We start from the raw sequence: 20,578 nt of genomic DNA on the forward strand, positions 1-20,578 counted from the left end.
CCTCTGTATCTGGGGGCAGCTAGACAGAGGCCTGGCAGAGCCGTCCGGGAGGGGCGTTGGCCAGTGCCCAGATGCTGTCTGGCTTTTTCCCCACTTCACCCTCCAGCCCACTACAGCTCCTCCGGCAGGAAAGGGGCCGTGTTCCCAACAGAGGCCCACAGCATAGTGACAACTGTGCGGGGGTTGGGGGGCTTGGGGTGGGGAGTCAGAGCTCTTTCTCGCCGGACTCCAGGGGCTTGGGGCAGGAGGAGTAAGCCAGCAGAGGTTCCATCCTCCTCTTCCTCCAGATCCCAGGCTGTCTGCCCACGGGGCACGGCCCTGTACGCGGTGCCACCGCGGCCATCAGGCTGGGTTAGAGGAAGGCCCGACCCCAACGCGGCAAAGAAAACAAACACAGATGTGTTTGCCCGGGACCAGGAGGGAGAAAAATCTCCCACTCCCCCGCCGCCTGAGCGCTCCCCTGGGCGTGGGGCCGGCGGAAACCTGCGGGGCTCTCCTGGCAGCGCAGGGCCGGGGCGACGCGGACGGTCCCCGGCCGGCCCCTCCTCCCTCGGCGGGGTGGGCGCCGGGCCCAGCCCCCCCTCCGGGGTTTCCCCGGGCGCTTTCCTCGCTTTCTCTTTGTCTCTGCTTCTCTTTCTCGGGCGCCCGGGTTCCCACCCGATCGCGCTCCCGCTCTCTCCAGGTCCCGGGCCGCTTCCCTTTAACTTTCTTCTTTCCCGGGGTTAAAACTTTGCTCGCGAGCGGGCGGCAGCTCGCCGACGTTATTGGCCGGCGCCCCGCCCGGCGGCCCCGCCCCCCGCCCCCGCGCTCCCCTCCGCCCCCCACTCCCAGCGCGAGTGGCGGCGGCGGCCGCGGCGGCGGCGGCGGCGGAGCCTTTGGGGGCGTGCGTGCGTGTGTGAGTGCGCGCCAGCCAGCGGGAGTGTGTGTGCGCCCCGGGCGCGGGCTGGGCGGCACTCGCACGGCGGCTGAAGCGGCGGGAGCCGGGCGGTCGCGTCGTCACTCGAGAGAGAGAGGCGGCGGCGGCGGCCGGGCCGGGCCGGGCCGGGCCGGGGCTGGGGCAGCGGCGGCCGCGCCGGGCATGGAGCTGGCAAGCCCGCGCTGAGGCGGGACTCGCCTGCTAGCAGCCAGCGAGAGGCTCTCCGCCGTCCGGCGTGCGGGCTCCCCGGCCAGGGCCGGGCAAACTTTTCTTTCTCTTTTGCCGTCTCCAGAGGTAAAGTCCCGAATGCGGGCTCGCCGGCGGGGTTGCGATTCGACACAGCGGAACGGGACCCCGGGCTGCGGGGAGGAGGGGGCGCGCGCCGTGCGGGCTCGGGGGGGGGGAGGCACGAGCTCTCCTGTGTCCGAGATTTGGGATACTGGCGGGCCGGCCGCGGACAGGCAGACGGGCGCGGGCATGACCCTCGGGCGGCGTGGAGGCGGTGGTGGCGGGGAAGCCGAGTGATCGCCCGCGGTCCCGACTCGCCGCCGGCAGGGAAGAAGAGGCGCGGGCCGTACGGGCTTGGGGGGGGTCCCCGGATTTGCCTGCCCCCGGGACGCGGGGAAGCGAGGCGGGCGTTCGGCCGCGGGCTTGGTGCCGGGGAAGCGGGGCGTTTGCCCGCGCCCCCGCTCGCCGCGCCCCCGGCGGGTGGAGGGAGCGGGGCGGGCTGGCTGAGCGCGGCTCCCCTCTCTCCGCAGGCGCCTTCTGCGGCGGGCAGAACGACTCTTCGGCGCGGCGGGGCCGGGGCAGGCTGGACGCAGCATGATGCGCGCAGTGTGGGAGGCGCTGGCGGCGCTGGCGGCAGTGGCGTGCCTGGTGGGCGCGGTGCGCGGCGGGCCCGGGCTCAGCATGTTCGCCGGCCAGGCGGCGCAGCCCGACCCCTGCTCGGACGAGAACGGCCACCCGCGCCGCTGCATCCCCGACTTTGTCAACGCAGCCTTCGGCAAGGACGTGCGCGTGTCCAGCACCTGCGGCCGGCCCCCGGCGCGCTACTGCGTGGTGAGCGAGCGCGGCGAGGAGCGGCTGCGCTCCTGCCACCTCTGCAACGCGTCGGACCCCAAGAAGGCGCACCCGCCCGCCTTCCTCACCGATCTCAACAACCCACACAACCCGACGTGCTGGCAGTCGGAGAACTACCTGCAGTTCCCGCACAACGTCACGCTTACGCTGTCTCTAGGCAAGAAGTTCGAAGTGACCTACGTGAGCCTGCAGTTCTGCTCGCCACGGCCGGAGTCTATGGCCATCTATAAGTCCATGGACTACGGGCGCACGTGGGTGCCCTTTCAGTTCTATTCCATGCAGTGCCGCAAGATGTACAACCGGCCGCACCGCGCGCCCATCACCAAGCAGAACGAGCAGGAGGCCGTGTGTACTGACTCCTACACCGACATGCGCCCGCTCTCGGGAGGCCTCATCGCCTTCAGCACTCTGGACGGGCGGCCCTCGGAGCACGACTTCGACAACTCGCCCGTGCTGCAAGACTGGGTCACGGCCACCGACATCCGCGTGGCCTTCAGCCGCCTGCACACGTTCGGAGACGAGAACGAGGACGACTCGGAGGTGGCGCGCGACTCGTACTTCTACGCCGTGTCGGACCTGCAGGTAGGCGGTCGCTGCAAGTGCAACGGCCACGCGGCCCGCTGCGTGCGCGACCGCGACGACAGCCTGGTGTGCGACTGCAGGCACAACACGGCCGGTCCGGAGTGCGACCGCTGCAAGCCTTTCCACTATGACCGGCCCTGGCAGCGCGCCACCGCCCGCGAGGCCAACGAGTGCGTGGGTGAGTGGGGCGCCGCGGGGACGCGGGCGGCGGGCGGCGGGCGGGGACCGGGGCGGCGGCTCCTGAGTCTCGCGACCGCGGGTTCTCCGGAGCGCCGGTGGACTCCGCCGCTGAGGGTCGCCAGCTGCGTGGATGTGGGAATGGTGGGAGGCGCGTTCCGGGATGTCCTGGACCGAGGAGGGCAGAGAGCCGGTCCACTCGTGCGCCTGGCACTGGCCGTGGACTCTCGGGTTTGGGTCTAGGGCACGGTGCGAAGCCAAGAAGAAGCACGAGAAATGATGCGGGAGAAGGCTTTGCAGAAAATTTGCTGACGGGTCCTCCTAACCCCGGATTCAAAGGCAAAAGCTCATTGCCTTCCCCTCAGTTTGGCGGGACCCTGGGATCCACCTCCACCCCTCCCCACCCCCATTTCCTAATCTGCAGCTGAGCGCCCTGCTGGGGACCCCGGCCCGGTTCCCGGGAAGTTCCAGCTCCGCGACCACAAGTCCCTTGGGAGATGGCAAAGGGCTTTGCAGTTTGAGGCCAGTTCGGTACCCGACGAATATCATTTCTGCGTCCTCCATTTGTCTTTTATGGTTTGGAAAAAACAGTATGTATTTTCCTTTTGCACAGCGTGTTTAAGTTAACAAAAGAATGATGTGATTTAAATCAATTACTACCTACAGATTACAAAGGGAGTTCACTAATTATTTTAAACTAATTCAATCTCTATCCAAAAAAGAATACCAGATTTTTTTTTGGTTAGCGTCAAGATTTGGTGAAATTAAACAGTTCCGAATTAACTAAGGGCGCAGATTCTTATTTTAATGGGATCTCGGTGCCTGGAAGAGAAATCTGACAAAAATCAGCCCTGGTGGATACTGCTGGGTCAGAAATGAGACTTAAAAATGGGATCCATTCTGTTTTTGAATTTTAGGACTTTGCTGCTGTAGAAACTCTGAGGCATCGGTTTCTCCCCAGGAGGAAAGAACAAAAAAGGAAGGGAAAAGTAGTAAGACCCCACTCCCTTTTTCCACGATAAGGTGTACATTTCCAAACCCCACATTTCATTTTACTGAAAATTATTTGGTTTGTCACCATACCGTTTGGTGTTCATTTTTTGTGAAATACAGATACTCCCTCCCCCTGCCCCCACCCCAGGCAGCCAGTGTGAGTCTCTTCAGTTGCTTCAGCCTCTGAGGCACATTACAAAGTTCGCTGGGTCCCCACAAACACACGTTTTGAGGTCTGGTTCTGATTAATTGTGTCATGTTGTTGTCGAATAGTTTGTGCCTCATGACTGTGGATGCAGACTTTTGGAATGGAAAACATGTTTTGGAGAGCCGGATCGGCACTGAGGCCTGGTCAGGCATCTTGGTCTGCAGAGGCCCATCCCTCCTGTTGCCTGGCTGGGCCTCCATTTTTACCCTCCGAGTGTCCCACTTCTGTTCATCCCCCCTCCTTTAAGGGACAGAACTGGTTGCCAGTTTGAAGAGACTTTTCAGGATTCGGCGGCAAGATAGTGGTTATACCCAGACTTAGTGGTCTTTGGGAATAAAACTCCTTTGATCTGCTCAGTTCCTTCAGAAATGTTGGTTTTTCCCATCTCTTGTCTTTCTTCTCCCCCTTTCCTCTTTTCTTCCTTTTGTGCGTAAAAATCCTTCATTGACATTTAAAAGGCTTCCCAGGGTTTTGCTATCAGTTTTAGTTTGTCTGTGCACGTGAAGGATAACTTCTCATTGTCACTGGCAGGGCCTGATTGGAAGAAATACAAGGGAATACATTGAGGCAAATAAACTGGATATTATGGTAACATTTTACTGGCTTGAAAATTCGTCTTAGCAGCGTTGGTATTGTTCAGATACCAACCACCCCCATCTCTCCCTGTCACTTTGGATGTGGAGACGCAACCCGCAATTGTTATAACAATGGCCACGCACTTGAAATAATCTCTGTAGTTGAGGATTTTGTCTTTTGACCAAAGCACTAACTCTGTGCACAAATTGGATTGACCGGTTTATTTTTAAGCCAAATTGAGCAATCAACATATTAACTAACGTAATTAGAAGGCCTTTTTGTTCAAAAAGTTTAATTAGGCCTAATAAGTACATAATCTACATGACAAATAATCGGCTGACAATATTTTCTGGTTTTTACTGAAGTTATTTTAATTCTCAGTAGTCAAAGTATCTTTAAATCTTGCCAATTATTCAGTCATCTCATAAAAGCCAAGCCAATTCAACAATGTTAAAAGTTATTTATAGTTTCCTTTTTGAATAGATGTTCTGATACCTTGTAGATATAGCCCCGGGAATGTCAGGTTGAAGTTCCCATAAAGTCTTAATTGAAGTCTTAGTGATTTTGCCATCATTCCGCAAAAGAGAAAGTCAGCAAAGACAATTTAGAAGTGATTTACAAGTAAAGGTCGAGCTTTTTATGAAAAGGCCCTGAAGTGGAGGTATGTGAATGAATTAGTATTTGACAGGTGTTCTGAGACACTACAGGGCACTGTGCTGGGAAAAAAGCATTAATAAATCCTTCAAACACTAACTTTTGTACTATCAGCGGCTCAGATTTTTTTCCCCAACATAATCCCATCTTGTGAATTTCACACTGTTGACATATAAAGCCGGGCTACCCAGATTATTTACAGCTAAGGCAAAGTAAAGCATGTATTTTTCTTTTAAAAAATGAGTCTTGATTTAAAAAAAAAAAAGGGTTGTCATTATCACTGTGCTCTTCTCTTTGCCTTTCTAAAATGAGACATGATTTATAATAGACTAAATTGGCATCCTTCCTTTAACCCTCTCACCAGCCCCCTCGCCCCCCAAATCCTAAAACTTAAAAAAAAAATCGGTATTATTATTTGACTGAATGATTCTAGGCAGGGCCCAGGTACTTTCAGCTGACTAAGAAATGCCTGTATCCTATAGGTTTTCTTTGGTCCAGCTTTCTTTTCAGTGTTCTTTCAAGGTTGAGTTCTCTGTGGAATAAATGTGAACTTTTGTAAGGCCCAACTTTATTTTAAAGGCAATTTTGGGTTTCTTCCGGGGGTGGGGGGAACCCAAAACAATATGAAAGACAAGACCACGTATAACGTTACAGCCTCGACAGCTCTCCGTGGAATAACTGAATACTTTCTTCCGCCCATATGTACCAGCCGTGTTCACATGTTCCTATGCACATGTGCATTTATATTCATCGTGTAAAGAAGCATCCGTGCATGGTGGGGGGGTGGACATTCAAGAGAAAATGCATGAACAGTTTTAAACCACCTGGGTTGCAAGGCCCTTTTCTCTCCCCAACTCCAACCCTTCCTTTTTTTTTTGTAAAAAGAGCATCTGAAGACCATATTGTGTTTCATAAATTATTGACATCAGTTTTAATCAATGTCCCCCTGACGTCAGAGCTGTGTTAGTATTTAGTTTCTGACGAAGCATGCTGTTTAATCTTACTGTGGGGATGTCAGCATGAACCCCTGCCTGGTTTGTGACAGGGTGAGCTTATGAAAACTTGTTTTGCCACTCACTCTGAAGGCTTTGCGTGGCCCAGCTGAAACCCAAAACCCACACAAAAGACGACTCTGCAAGATGAGCGCACTGTGCTGGGCTGGCCTCCTGTGGTTATGGGTACCTGCAAGGTAATGCTCATAACTGTTTAAACATGGTTTGGAGGGGGGTTCCTCATGCTGTAAATGGCTCTGGTGCTCGGGCCCACCATCATCCCCAGTGGCAGAGGGAGGTTATATGGAAGGTGTTGCCATGAGAAATCGAACGCCCCACTAAAGACGCTTGCAAAATCAGAAGGCTAACATGATTTGCTCCTTAGTCCAGAGTCTGGTACGTTGCTGTAGATGGGTGCGTGTTTTTATCGTCATGGTAATTATTATAATTATTGTCATTACATGATTAACCCTTGAGGACTCATTTTTTGCCAAACTCATTAGTCATTTAATCATCACGACTATGGTTATAATAGGCCCTATTATTGTCCTTATTTTACAGATGAGGAAATCATAACTTAGAGACATTAAATGGTTTGCCCAAAGCCATATAGCTCGTAGGTGGTGGAGCTGGGATTCCAGCCCGACAGTATGCTTTGTTTTATTGCATCCTCTGTGTGCCTCCCCGTGGAATGGCTGGATGGGTGAATGAATGACACTTACATTTCCGTGTATAGGCAGACCTCAGAGATACTGCAGGTTCATTCCAGACCACCTGCAATAAAACAAATACACAGGAAAGCAAGTCACATGACTTTCTCGGCTTCCCAGTACCTGTAAAAGTTGTTTACATTATACTGTTGTCTAGTAAGCGTGCAATAGGGTTTTGTCTAAAAAAATGTACTTACCTTAATTTAAAAGTACTTTATTGCTAAAAAATGCTCACCATCGTCCGAACCTTCAGCAAGTTGTAGTAGTAGCATCAAAGATCACCACTCGCAAATCACCATAACACGTGTGTAATGATGAAAAAGTTTGAAATCTTGCGAAGAATTCCAACATGTGACACAGAGGCATGAAGTGAGCAAATGCTGTTGGAAAATGGCTCCGATAGACTTGCTTGGGGCAGGGTTGCCCCAGACCTTCAATTAAAAAAAAAAATGCAGCATCTACGAAACTCAGGTAAGTGAAGTACCATAAAATGAGGTCTGCCTGGATAGGAGAATAGTTGGACCAGCCCGTTAACCTCTTGCTAGAATTAGAGGTGGTTCCCTAGTTGTGTTGTATTCCACTCCGTTCTATAATGTCACATCATGTCATATAACATATTCATTATATTCAGACATACTGAAGTATGAAATTGTCTGTAAGAAGTTGTCCTCTCTTTTAGCCATCAGGCCTGGTGGAGGCTGGGAGTTTTTAGGAATGTAAGTGAAGAGGGTTTAAGTGTCTCCGCATGCACAGGTGTTGCCGATGGCCAGGTCTTCCTTGATTTCAGGGCCCATAATCTCTCAAAGCTGGTGGAACAGAACTTGTGATCAGAAGACCCTTTTAAATTAGGCCTTCTCCTTTCTCCCTAGTGCTCAGTATCCTGTTGCTTCTCCAGAACATATTGAAAAATTCTAGGAAGTGGCTCAGAAGTGTGGTTGTTAAAGAGAGGCGTTTAGTGGCATATCCTGTAGGTGCAGTGCGTGCGTCATTAGCACAGGGCCATCATTTATCTCTGTTGGCCTTTTGGCAGCTGGAGTGAGGGTCTCTGCTGGGGTCCTCATTAGCACCTGGTGGGCCAGGAAGCTGCCCCCCACTCTACCCAGAGAAGCCAGACAGAGCTGTCTCAGGGCAAACCTTCTGGGGTGTGTCTGTACATTTTCAGGTTTTGCCAAGCTCTCCTTTGGCCCTGCCCAGACTTCTCTCTGACCTCCTCCTCCTGAAAAATGAGATCCTTGGAAAAGTATTTGAGACTTTATGTCCAGAGTAAATAATGGAAAGGCAGTGGGTTGAAAGTCAGATGTTCCCTGGAAGGAATCCCCCCTCATTTTCTGCTCACAGCTGGTATCGATATTTCCTTCTTGAGATGAGTTGTGCTTTTCATTAAGTAAATTTTTTGTCTTGGGATTAAACCAACATTGTATTCTTAATAGACTTTTATGTTTACACTTCAAAAGTCCACTGGGTTGTTATTCGTGTTATCTTGATGGCTTCTACGGTGTCTGCTGTGCACACTGGCCCGACCAAAATAAATGGCTCTCTAGGGAACTGGATTATAAAACAGTCTTATCTGCTGATGCACTAGTATGGGTATTTTGTGAGCCAGTATCTTTTTTCTTCCTTTCAGAAGTGATAATCATACCTTGGGTTTCTGCAGTGCCTTTCATTAGAGGGAGACCCGAGGTCTCTGGGGGCTTTTGAAATGCTCAGGATTTAAGCCTAACACTTGCAGAGTGGCCCGCCGCACTTTGCCTGTCGTTTGGGAAGACACACGTCAGCCATTCCGCAGGCTCAGAGGACGCGGCGTCGGTTTGGGTGGCCTGGGAGTTTAGAATGTCAGCGCAAGGGGGTTGTCAGGTTACATCTTGAAGACAGACCACAAACCCCTACTAAGTGCCAGGCACTGTAGCAGGTGCTTTACACGTGCTTTGTTTCAGTTAATCAGATTGGCACAAGGAACGGAAGCCTTTTGAAACCAGATGTCCCTGCCACCAAAGGGCAGCTTTTACACAAACCAAGCTCAGTGGGGACAGGGCACATCTTGGCTTGCTCGGTGATGCTGTTGCATACGCGGAGAGCAGGAGGTGTCGGCGGCGCTTGTGCAAGGCTGATCACGTGAAAGCTGTGTCCTGTTGTCAGCAGCTCTGAGGGACGATTCTAAACAGCACTGAGATAAGTGAGCTGCCTGGGACATCCTCAGACCCAGGGCTGTTCGCCTCCATGCTGCCTGCTGTCATGGGTGCAGCACAACATGGGAAGTTCAGAATTGCATTTCTGTATCCCTGTGTACCCCAAATGTATCCCTATTGTATACTTAGAATTAGATTTTAATTTGCCTTTGAAATGCCATGTAATTTACGTGAATTTCCCCCACGTCAGAAGGCAGAGACCCATTCCAATTGTCAGTTCTTTGCCTCCGGAGATAATGCTTCCTTCCCTAGCTCCTGAGAGGACTGGGCGAGGTGTGTGTTCAACCCTGCCTGTAGCATTTTGTGCCAGGTCTGCCCTCCAACCAAGAGAAGGGACGGTGGTCATGGGATGGATGAGAAGTGAAATGCCTCTCGTCCAAGCCATTCTCTTCCAACACTTAAGCGCCTGCCCCAAGCCTCCTCTGCGGGGGATGTTTCTATCAGAGGCATCTGCTGGCGCTCAGAGAACAAGGGATGGTGTTATCCAGGGGACAGGTGCACCAGTGGTTCAGGAGCACTGCTGAGGAATGGAGGAATGTGCTCTGCCTTTGCCTGTGTCGGGGTCCTTCCCGGAGACCTCTGAGCCTTCTGCTGTCGGGGTTCGTGTATTAGCTGGAGCTAAGGCTCTAATCGTTTTGCAGTGCACTTATGCATATAAAGAAGATCCAGAAGAAAGACTTCTCTGTAGCTGTAGCAGGATTCCAGGTTATTTAAAGGGATGAGTGGCTTTTCAGAGGTCGGAGTAAATTTGTTGGGTGAAAACCTTGAAAGGCAGAAAGTAACACTAAGAGAACAGAAAGTTCACCCCATCAACTGATAACCAATGAATCCTCCCAACTCGGTCTGAAAGGAGGGGCTAGAAGTCTGTCTCTGGAGGATTCAGGCCCAGCCTAGGTAAGGTGTGCGAGGTATCAGCCCTTGGTGCAAGTGATCCAGTTTCATCTGGGGACCCATTCGTGTCCCCTCTTGGCTGATGCTATTGCTAGATTTTCCCCAGTCCTTTTCTGCCTATCGGTAAGAGAGATTATTGGTTGTCATGTCCAATTTTTTCACGTATTCTAGAGGCTCCACACCTAAATTAGACAATCCATAGGACCACAGGCACCTTTAAATGGGCTGGATTTGAATAAATGAGTCTTAGGTAACAAGGAAATGAGATTGATCTCTTTTAGTTTCCTGAACACCTATGTTGTATTACATTCCATGTTTGATGGAATGGCCCAAAGTGATGGACAGTTTCTGCTGCCTGATTCCGGTCTTCGTGGCTTCTTGGAGTGGCTGTGGAATACTTAGCAAAGGCACCACTGCTTCCCAATTCTGAAACCAGGGCAGGCATTGCTAATCAATCACAGCACTCTTTTATCCAACGTCCAGAAATGGTCTTAGTGTATTAGACTCCTTTTCAATATAATTCTCTAGGCAGCCATTACTACTTCATCAGAATTAGCCTGGGAGATGGAAACTATATGACATGGGTCCTAGAAGACCTTCCCCGGCTCCCCTAGCCTACAGACAAAGAAGTACCCTGTAAGTGGATGTTTCTGGAGCAGTCAGTGGTCAGGTGGCTCTGTTGGGTCTGGCGGGGTAAAGAGGTATGAAGTGATGCCCTCCCCGCAGGTGGGATACATTCGTCAGGGAGGGTGTGCTTGTGAGAGGTGGATACTTGTTCTGAACTGTAAACATGGGGAGCCCCCAAAGTGAGGAGCTTTTTGCTCAGCGCCCAGGACACAGGGAAGGTGCTGAGGGTCTTGAGAGGAAGCAGGTTCTGGATCTGGCTCTGGTACCAGGAAAGGATTGCTTTGGGGTCCACTTCACGTTTGCCTCCTGCATCTGCTCTGTCGTAGCTTTTGTTTTCTTCCATGTCAAGAGTGTGAGAGACCACAGTTCCCTGAAAAGAGTGGTCTCCCCGGGGCAGTCAGCTCTGAAGTTCCCGTGCAGGGTCCCCTGGACTGGGAGAAGCCCAGAGCTGCCCCAGAATGAGAAGGAAATGACCTTGGGCTCTTCCCACCCTAGAAGCCAGGCTCTCAACCCCAAACCTTGTCTGCGGGGCATCCGAGGCCCAGGACTCTGCACGGGCTAGTGCTCTGCTTACATTTGGGCCGTCGCAGAAAGGGCTGAACAATAACAGCTCCAACCCCAGCATGAAAAAGGAAACACATTGTGTTTACAGATACAGAATTTGGCCTCCAAAACATGAAAGTACCTTTGGGTTGGGCGCCCCAGGGCAGGGCTGTTGGACACCGGCCCCCCTGCTCTGCGTCCTGCGGCCAGCTTGTTTCCTCTCCCCGCAGCCAGACCGCAGAGGTGGGCAGCTTGATCTCAGCCAACTCTTTATTCCCAGACCCACCCCTGTCTCGCTCCTGGCTCAGCCCCGGGGAGAATCGCGGTGAGGAAGTGCTTGGCCTTCCCAGCTGCCATGAGGAAGGAGGCTGTGTCTCCCTCCAACCCACGGAAACCGATCGGGCTTAAACCCGGTTTGGGGCAGATTGGCCATCACGATGCCCTGACGTGCCAGGGAGGAACGGGACTGGGCGTCCTCTCTTCTTCTCACCCCGGTTTGTTGTTGGAGCCAAGGTGAGAGAGCTGTTTGTTGTTTTAAATCAAAGGTGTCTGCCGAACCGTGACTCACATTTAAGTGAAAAGCAAGTTCTGATTTTCCTGGTGCATAGAAGTGATTTAGTTCTAAAATCAAGATCAGGGAGGACAGGGTTCTCTTTGATAACGTATGAAATACCAAGATGTGTGTAGTAGGGGTTATGGTTGAGAGAACCTATCTCCAGCTTCAGACTGCCTGGGAGAAAGTGCTGGGTGTGTGTGACCTGGGGCGTGTGATTTAAGCTCTCTGTGCCTTCAGTGCCTCCGTGTCTTGGGGGCTTCGCTCAAGACTATGCTGGTCTATGGGGTAGGGTGGGGAGTGAGAGGGGCTCTTGCACTGTGCCAAGGAGGGGGCTCAGAGGAGGGGCACAGGAAGGAGACCCCAAGGCAGAGTGCTAGTGCTCTGCCTAGATTTGGGGCTGTTTCTTTTTTCTTAAAAAAGTTTTTTAAAATTGAAGAATAGTTGCTGTATATTACATAAGTTACAGGTGTATAATATAGTGATTCATGATTTGTAAAGGTTATACCCCACTCATAGTTATTATAAAAGATGGGCTATATTCCCCGTATTGTACAGCACATCCTTGTAGCTTATTTTATACCTAAGAGTTTGTACCTCTTCATCCTCTATCCCTATGTTGCCCCTTCCCCCTCCTTCTCCCCACTGGTAATCACTAGTTTGTTCTCTGTATATGTGAGTCTGCTTCTTTTTTGTTATATTCACTAGTTGGTTCTATTTTTTAGATTCCGCATGTAAGTGATATCATACAGTATTTGTCTTTCTCTGTCTGGCTTGCTTTACTTAGCATAATGCTCTCCAAGTCCATCCATGTCGCTGCAAATGGCAAAATTTCATTCTTTTTTATGGCCGAGTAGTATTCCATTGTATACATACACCGCATCTTCTTTATCCATCCATCTCTTGATGGATATTTAGCTGGCTTCCATGTCTTGGCTCTTGTGAATAGTGCTGCTGTAAACATTGGGGGTGCATGGATCTTTTTGAATTAGTGTTTTTGTGTTTTTTTGGATGTATACCCAGGAGTGGAATTGCTGGGTCACATGGAGTTCTATTTTTAGGTTTTTGAGAAACCTCCATGCTGTTTTCCACAGTGGCTGCACCAATTTACATTCCTGCCTATGGGGTATGGTGCTTTCCTTTTCTCCACCTTCTCACCAACATTTGTTACTTGTGTTCTCTTTGATGATGGTCATTCTGACAGGTGCGAGGTGACATCTCATTGTGGTTTGGATTTGCATTTCCCTGATAAGTAGCGATGTTGAGCATCTTTTCAGGTACCTGTTGGCCAGCCACATGTCCTGTTTAGAAAAATTAGACGCGGAGCTTTTTATCAGCACATGTTTCTGGGGCCCTCATTACCGCCACACTTTGTTCTAAACACTTCACGAATATTACCTCATTTAATCCTCATAACAGCCTTATGAGATGGGTTCTATTATGATTATGACTAAGTCAGTTTCTTTACTGAAGTGTAGTGTAAGTACAGAAAGGCACGCGGATGCCAAGTGCACAGCTCAAAGCCTTTTCATGATTAGATACACTTGCATAACCAGGACCCCAGAAACAGCCCTGAGCTCCCCTTCAGTCACCACACCCCCTGCCCACCATGCACTGGTTTTGACTGTTTTTGAATTTTGTGTAAATGAAATCAGATTCTGGTTGCTTTTGCTCTGTAGTCCATTTGTGGTATTTACCCCTGGGTAGCAGCAGTTTTATTCATTCTCATTTATGTATAAATTGGTCTGTCTGTTCCATTTATGGTGTCGTTTCCAGATTTTAGCATTAAAAATAACTCTGTGGGGGCCATACTTGTCCAGGTCTTTGGATGCACATTTGAATGCATTTCTGTTGGGTATGTATCTAGAAGTGAAATCTCGGGTCCTAGGGTAGGTATCCGTTCAGCTTTAGTACATCCTGGTTATACGTTGATTGTGTGCTCTGTCGAAAGCAATTGTACACATTTACATTTATTTACCGTTTTTACAGGTGAAAAAAGAGGCATGTGGAGGATACGTGCCTTGCCCAAGTCCTCACCATTAGCAATGATGGTGTTGTGGTTAGAATCTAGGTAGTGTGGCTCTGGAGTCTTCCTTTCCACCACCGTACCTGGCTGTGTCTCATCTCTAGTCTGTATAAACCCTGTCAAGGAAAACTGCTAGTACTGGGGCAGAGGTGACTTTGGGCAAGTGCCTTCACTTCTCTGGGCCTCGGTTTTCTCTTCTGTCAAATAAGAGGTTGGGTCACGAAGACCATCTTCAGCGCTGATATTCTGTGACTCAGTGGATGCACCTCCTTCCTGAAGACTTTTCCCATCTGCATCCCCCAGCCCACTCCATTCCCATCTCAACCAGACGCAGCTCTACAATGTGAACAGTGTCATTTCCCACCCCCTGCATTCCACTGGGGTTCCATCAGGAGGCTGCTCAGGCTCTGACGGGGTGACCTCTCTTGGGCCTGCCCTTCAAGACTCCTGGGAACTTCCCCACCTCTCACCCACCAGTCCTTCCACTTGCGGAGGGAGAGACATGGGACCTTGTTCCTTCTCTGCCCTCCAGCATGTTGGCTAGCCAGTCTTCTCTCTTCAATCATGCATGTTCAGCTGGATGAATGTTCACAAAGTCCACTCACCTGTGTAACTAGCTCAGTCATCAAGAAATAAGATTTCCAGATGGCCTCCTTCTGCCCTTCGTATCACCATCCCACTGTGTAGCCACCATCTTGACTTACAGTGTTCCAGTTAACTCTCTTCTCTTAAATTTTTTTCATATTCAGTTATAATCCACAAATCATGAATATTTTAGCTATTCTTTTCTAATGCTTGTACTTTTATTTTTCTTGTCTTACTGCATTGGACAGAACTTTAAAGTAATGGAATGTAGTAATGGTAAGATACCCCCTTGTGTTGCTCCTGCCTTGAGTGAGAATGCTTCTAGAGTTTCATCATTAAGTGTGTTGCCTGTTACTAGTTTCAGATAGATATTCTTTGTTGTGCTCAAAGGGATGACCTCTGTTCTTGGTTTACTGGGAGGTTTGCTCCTTTTTGTTGTTTTAAATCAAGAATATGTGGAATGTTAATCCAACAGTCAAAATGAGGATACAATATTTCTGCTTTGATTATAATATAATGAATTACATTGATTGATTTTATAAGATTTTTTAATAGCTTAATTGAAATATAATTCATGTACCATACAATTCATCAATTTAAAGCATACAATTCAATGGTTTTTAGTATGTTTATAGAGTGGTGCAACCATCATTAAAATTAATTTTTGCCACCCCCCCAAAGAAACCTCATACCCATTAGTAGTCACTTCCCATTCCCTCCCTCCTACCACCAAATCAGCCTTCGACAACAACTAATCTACTTTTGATCTCTATAGATTTGCCTCTTCTGGACATTTTATTTAAATAGAACCATATAATATGTGGCCTTTTGTGACTATTTCAGTTAGCATAATGTCCTCATGGTTTATCCATGTTATAATGTGTGACTACTTCATTCCTTTTTTGTTTTTGGTTGAGTAATATTTCATTGTATCGATAGGTCACATTTTATTTATTCATTCTTCAGGTGGTGTTTTGGATAGGAAACAATTTGGATTGTTCCCACTTATGGTTATGAGAAATAGTGCTCCTGTGAACACTGATGTACAAATTTTTGTATGTATGTGTTTTCATTTCTCTTGGGTATATAACCTAGGAGTGGAAATGCTAGGTCATGTGGCAACTCTGTATTTAACTTTTTGAGGAACTGCCCGACTGTTTACCAAAGCAGCTGTTCCATTTTACATTCCTGCCTGTGGTGTGTGAGGGTTCCAATTTTCCCACATCCTCATCAATACTTATACTCTGTCTTTTTGATTATAGCCACCCTGGTGACTGTGAAGTGGTATCTCATTGTGGTTTTGTAATTTTCTAAATTTGAACTCTCCCAGCATTCCTGGAATAAAGTTTATTTGGTTATATATTATTCTTTGCTCATATTTTATTTTTGATTTTTGTATCTGTTCAAAAGTGTAATTTGTCTGAATTTTTTTCTCTTCATATTGCCTTTTGTATCCAGGTTGTTCTAACCTTATAAAATGAAGTGAGAAGTTTCTGTTCCTTTCTATGCTGTGGAATAATTTAAGTAGCATGAGAAATAACTGTTCCTTGAAGATTTGCTAGAATTAGCCCATCTGGGCCTTGTGCCATTTTTGAAAGGAGTTATTTGATAACCATTTCAATTCCTTCCATGCTTATATGTTTATTCAGGAATTTTTCAACTGCTTTCTGAGTCAGATTTGGTAGTTTATTTTCCAAGAAAATAATGATTTACCCAGATTTTCATTTCTTAAGCATAGTTGTATATAGTAATCACTAAAAGTATTTTTAAAAAATTTCATATGTATCTGTATCACCTTTCTGATTTCTGATAGTGAGTATTTATTCTCACTCTCTCTTTGCCTAGATTTGTTTCTTTGTTTGAAATTTTTGGAAGTGATGATAATAACACCTAATAATATTCATTGAACACTCACATTGTGCCTGGTTCTGTGTGTGCTAAGTACTTTGTACCACTGTCTAATTTTTAGAATCTTTACAACTCGATGAGTTAAGTACTATTATTCCCATTTACAGGTGGTTCAGAAGTTCAGACGTTTAAATTGTCTGATGTCACGCAGCTACGAAGCCCAGAGTTACAGTTAAGGCAGGATGGCTGCTCTCAGAGCCAGAATTCCCGTCTGCTGTTTTAGTCTGCTGCTGATTTTTTAATGTTTTAAAATTGTTCCTAATTTCCTAATTTCTGTTTTATTTTAAAAAATTTCTTATTTAGGCTTTTGTGACCTCCTACTAATATTTTTAGTTGAATGCTCAGTTCAACTAATACCATTATTTTCTTACTCCTATGTAGCAGTACAACCATTTGAAGGCAATGACTTTTCCTTTCTAGAGCAGGTTTGACCACTTCCTCTTAGTTTTGATTTGTACTGCTCTCAATGTCACTGGCGTTGTAGTTTTGACAGTTTTTATTTATTTATTTTTTTGCCTCTTGAGTTGTTTATGAATTGGATTGTCATTTCCAGGGTATTCAGTCCTTAAAATATGTATTTTGTTATTGATGTCCAACTTTATTGCAACTAGTACAGTTTTGTTTTGTTTTGTTTTTGTTTTGTTTTTAAATAATCTTGTGTGTGTGTAAGATTACTTCTGTTTCTATTCCATGGGAACTGAAAGAGAACTCTGTTTTTAGGATATAGAGTTCAATAGATTAATCAAAATCAATCTTATTGATTATATTCTTCAGATACTCTGTATTTTTTCTTCTTTGGAGCAAAAGGACAATATTCGTGGGAGGCTCTTAACATACCTCTTTCAGTGTCTAACAAACTAAGTGACAAAGTCATCCAACCTGTGAAAAATTAAGAGATGTGCAAAACCATACAAGGAAAATGAACACAAAGTAAAAGTAGGGGTCACAAAATAGTATCTGAAATGTAAAGTTCAGAGCAGAATGCATTAAATAGGGCTACGCTGGTGGTTTTATACTGATATCAGAAAAAATGCACCGTGTTGTAAACTTGAATGGAAGTCCTCTGGGCCTTGGTCTCCCCGCTGGCGAAAAGGAGTTGGCAGATGATTCCTAGTCCCTTCCAGCACTCCCATTCTGAGATGATGGTTTTGGGGTTCCCTACAAAGTGGTGCCAGGAAGGAAATCAACTGTGAATAAGGATTAGAAGCAAAGAAAAGGACAGGATGATTCCGAGTTGAGACTGGAGCAGTTTGCGCTGACAGCTGGGGCTGGGTTTATTGCTTTGGCTCATTCCTGTCTTTACAGGAGCGTCTGCCTCACTGCCTCTTGGCCTGGCAAAGGAGATGTGCTGAAATAGAAGTCAGTCTGCAAGGACAAGATGGTGAGGCCACGAGAAGTCCCTGACATGGGGTGCCACCTCCTGTAGTGAAATATGACCCTGACGGCTGGGTCTGGCTCTGGAATACACCCCTCATGCCCACCCTCAGGGGCTCCCAGCTCCAAAAGAGCATTTCCATAGGCAGCTTCCTACAGGAACAGGCAGGTGCCTCAGCCCCATGCCTGCCTTGGTGTCTCCTCATTCTCTTGCCAAGGGGTGATAAATTCACCAGAGGAAAAGGGGGTGCCTGGGTTTCACAGGATACCAGAATCATGAGAAAGGCTGCAAATTAATGAGCTAAGTATCTAATTTAAGAAGTTAGAAAAAAGATTAACAGAATAAACCAGAACAAGATGGGAGTGGGACGGAGATAAAAATAAGAGCAGAAGCCAATGAACTAGAAAACAAATATTCAACAGAGGGGATCAACCAAGGCCAGAAATGGGTTGTTTGGAAAGACTAATAGAGTAAACAAATATCTGGGAAGATTGGTCAAGGAAAAAAAAGGGAAGGCACACAAATAAACAGCATTAAGAATGGAAAAGACATAACTAGAGATCTGGTAGAGACAAAAATAAGATAATACTATGAATACCTTTATGCTAATAAATTGTAAAAGTGTAGCCTCTAGCATCATGATCATACCCTTGGAGTATCTCTCATGGCCTTGTCCATAGACGATCTACATCTCAGTCTTCCACGGAACCAGAGAAGGAAACAGACAGAATGGACCTCATCAGAATTTAAAACTTGTGCTTCCAAGGACACAATCAAGAAAATGAAAAGACAACCCATAGAGTGGGAGAAAAATATTTGCAAATCAACTCTCTGAAAAGGGTCCAGAATATAAGAAGAATATAATATACAAAGAAATCTTTTCAACACAACAACAGAAAGGCAAAATAAATGGATACACAGGCAAAGGACTTGAAAAGGTGTTTCTCCAAAGAAGGTATACACGTGGCCATAAGCACATGAAAAGATGTCAACATCATTAGCCGTGGGAGGGATGTAAGTCAGTACCACTGCACACCCACTAGGATGGCTAGAATCAAAACAATGATAACGTGTTGAAAAGAATGTGGAGGAATTGGAACTCTCGTGTGTACACTGCTGGTGGGAACATAAAGTGATGTAGCCACTATAGAAAATAGTTCCCGAAAATGTTAAACATAGAGTTACCATATGACCCAGCAATTCCACTGCTAGATATATACACAAGAGAAATGAAAACTTTCATCCACACAAAAACCTATGCACAAATGTTCGTAGCAGCATTGTTCGTAATAGCCCCAAAGTAGAAACCACCCTAATATCCATCAATTGATGAATGGGTAAATAAAGTTTGGTATATCCATACAATGGAATATTATTCAGCCATATAAAGGAAAGGATACATGCTTGAACATGGGTGTACCTTGAAAACGTCATGATAATTGAAAGCCAGTCGTAGAAGACCACGTACTGTACGATTCTACTTATATGAAATGTTTAGAACAAGCAAATCCATATAGGAAGCAGACTAGTAGTTTCCAGAGATTGAGGGGAGAGGTGAATGGGGAGTGACTATTAAATGGATGTGAGGTTCTTGTTGGAGTGATGAAAATGTTCTAGAATTAGTGGTGATGGACCTTGTGAATGTACTAAAAATCGTGGAATTGTACACTTTCAAAGGTTAAATTGGTATAGAAATTATACTTTAATTATTAAAAAACTTACAGGGAGTGGGAAATACTTCAATACTATTCAAATGTGTATTTCTCAGCATTCCCCTGGCTTAATGAAGTCACGTCTCTGGGGACATGACTGAGAAATCTGCAATACTTTAGATGAAACCAGTGCAGAGAGGTTTAAGACTTACTGCCCACTTGTTCTTTTAGTAGAATTCCCAGTAATACATGTGAAAAGAGTGATGGAAATAGAAAATCACTATTTGGAAAAGAAATCCCAGTAATAGTTGTTGTAAAGAATCACCATGTCTGCTAAAGTTAGTAAATGAAAGTATGATGAGAAATGGAAGTTTTACATAGGGCCAAAACATCTCTGCACAATTTTGAAAGAAAAAATAGTACCTTTACAGTGTGGACACCAGGTAGATGTCCCCTTAACCAAGTGCTCAGAACTAAGAGAAGCAGTAATGGGACATCCAGACATCATGTGTGATGGGAGAGGCACTGAGAGGGGGACCATGTTGCTTCCGTGGGATCTCGCTAAAAATAATGACCTGAATTTCATCACGAAGAAATGTCAGATGACCCCCAACGGGAGACAGTCTACAAAATAACTGGCCGGTACTCTTCAACAGTACCAAGGTCATTAAGGACAAAGAAACACCAAGGGACTGTCATGGCCTGGAGAGGGAAAATGAGACAATGCAATGTCAGATTCTTGATCGGATCCATCCTGGACCAGAAAAGGGCATTAGTGGGATCACTGGTGAAGTTTGAATAAGGTCTTCAGATTAGATTTCAGTTTCCTGGTTTTGATCATTGTGGGTTGGGTGTGTAAGACCTTAACGTTTGGGGAAGCCGGGTAGAGGGGACACAGGAACCTTTTGCGCTGTTTTGCAACTTTTTTGTAAGTCTAAAGTTATTTCAAATTGAAAATTAACAAGGAGTTGCCATCCTAGAGAATCATGATTCCCTGTTTGAAAGCCGTTGGTGCAGCAGAAAGAATTCTGGCTTTGGAATCAGACAGGCCCCAGCTGAACACCTGGCTCCATCGCCTGCCATCTACATCTTGGGCCGCACAGCCTCAGTTCATCACCTGAGAAATGGGATTAATCACTCTGTGTCCTAGGATTGTTGGAGGGTTAAATGAAAGGATATCTACAGAATGCTAAGTACAGGGCCTGCTTTTATCAAGTGCTCAGGAAGTACCAGCCCATCCCATCAAGGTTTGGAGTTACTCTCCCACAAGTCCCTCTCTGGCCTTGGAGGGAGAGACTTGTTCCTCTGGGCTGGGCTGTTTGGACCCGGCAGGGAGCCGTCTGA

At 47.1% G+C, this 20,578-nt stretch overlaps 1 protein-coding gene across 3 annotated transcripts in view; it reads left to right on the forward strand.

Annotated features, from left to right (window-relative positions):
• The first annotated feature begins 844 nt into the window (after window positions 1-844).
• LOC140694451 (netrin-1-like) overlaps window positions 845-20,578 on the forward strand; it is a 42,567-nt gene continuing 22,833 nt past the window's right edge. The window contains exons 1-3 of one of the 3 annotated variants that reach the window (XM_072957700.1): window positions 845-1,210; window positions 1,675-2,756; window positions 3,180-3,414. In XM_072957700.1, coding sequence (XP_072813801.1) covers window positions 1,739-2,756; window positions 3,180-3,382 — 1,221 coding nt within the window. In that variant the 5' untranslated portion in view covers window positions 845-1,210; window positions 1,675-1,738 and the 3' untranslated portion in view covers window positions 3,383-3,414. Of the gene's footprint in view, window positions 1,211-1,674; window positions 2,757-3,179; window positions 3,415-20,578 lie in introns of those variants that run through there. The other 2 variants (XM_072957702.1, XM_072957703.1) reach the window with 2 other exon arrangements.

Source organism: Vicugna pacos, unplaced genomic scaffold, assembly GCF_048564905.1.
Source record: "Vicugna pacos unplaced genomic scaffold, VicPac4 scaffold_21, whole genome shotgun sequence".
Classification (NCBI taxonomy): domain Eukaryota; kingdom Metazoa; phylum Chordata; class Mammalia; order Artiodactyla; family Camelidae; genus Vicugna; species Vicugna pacos.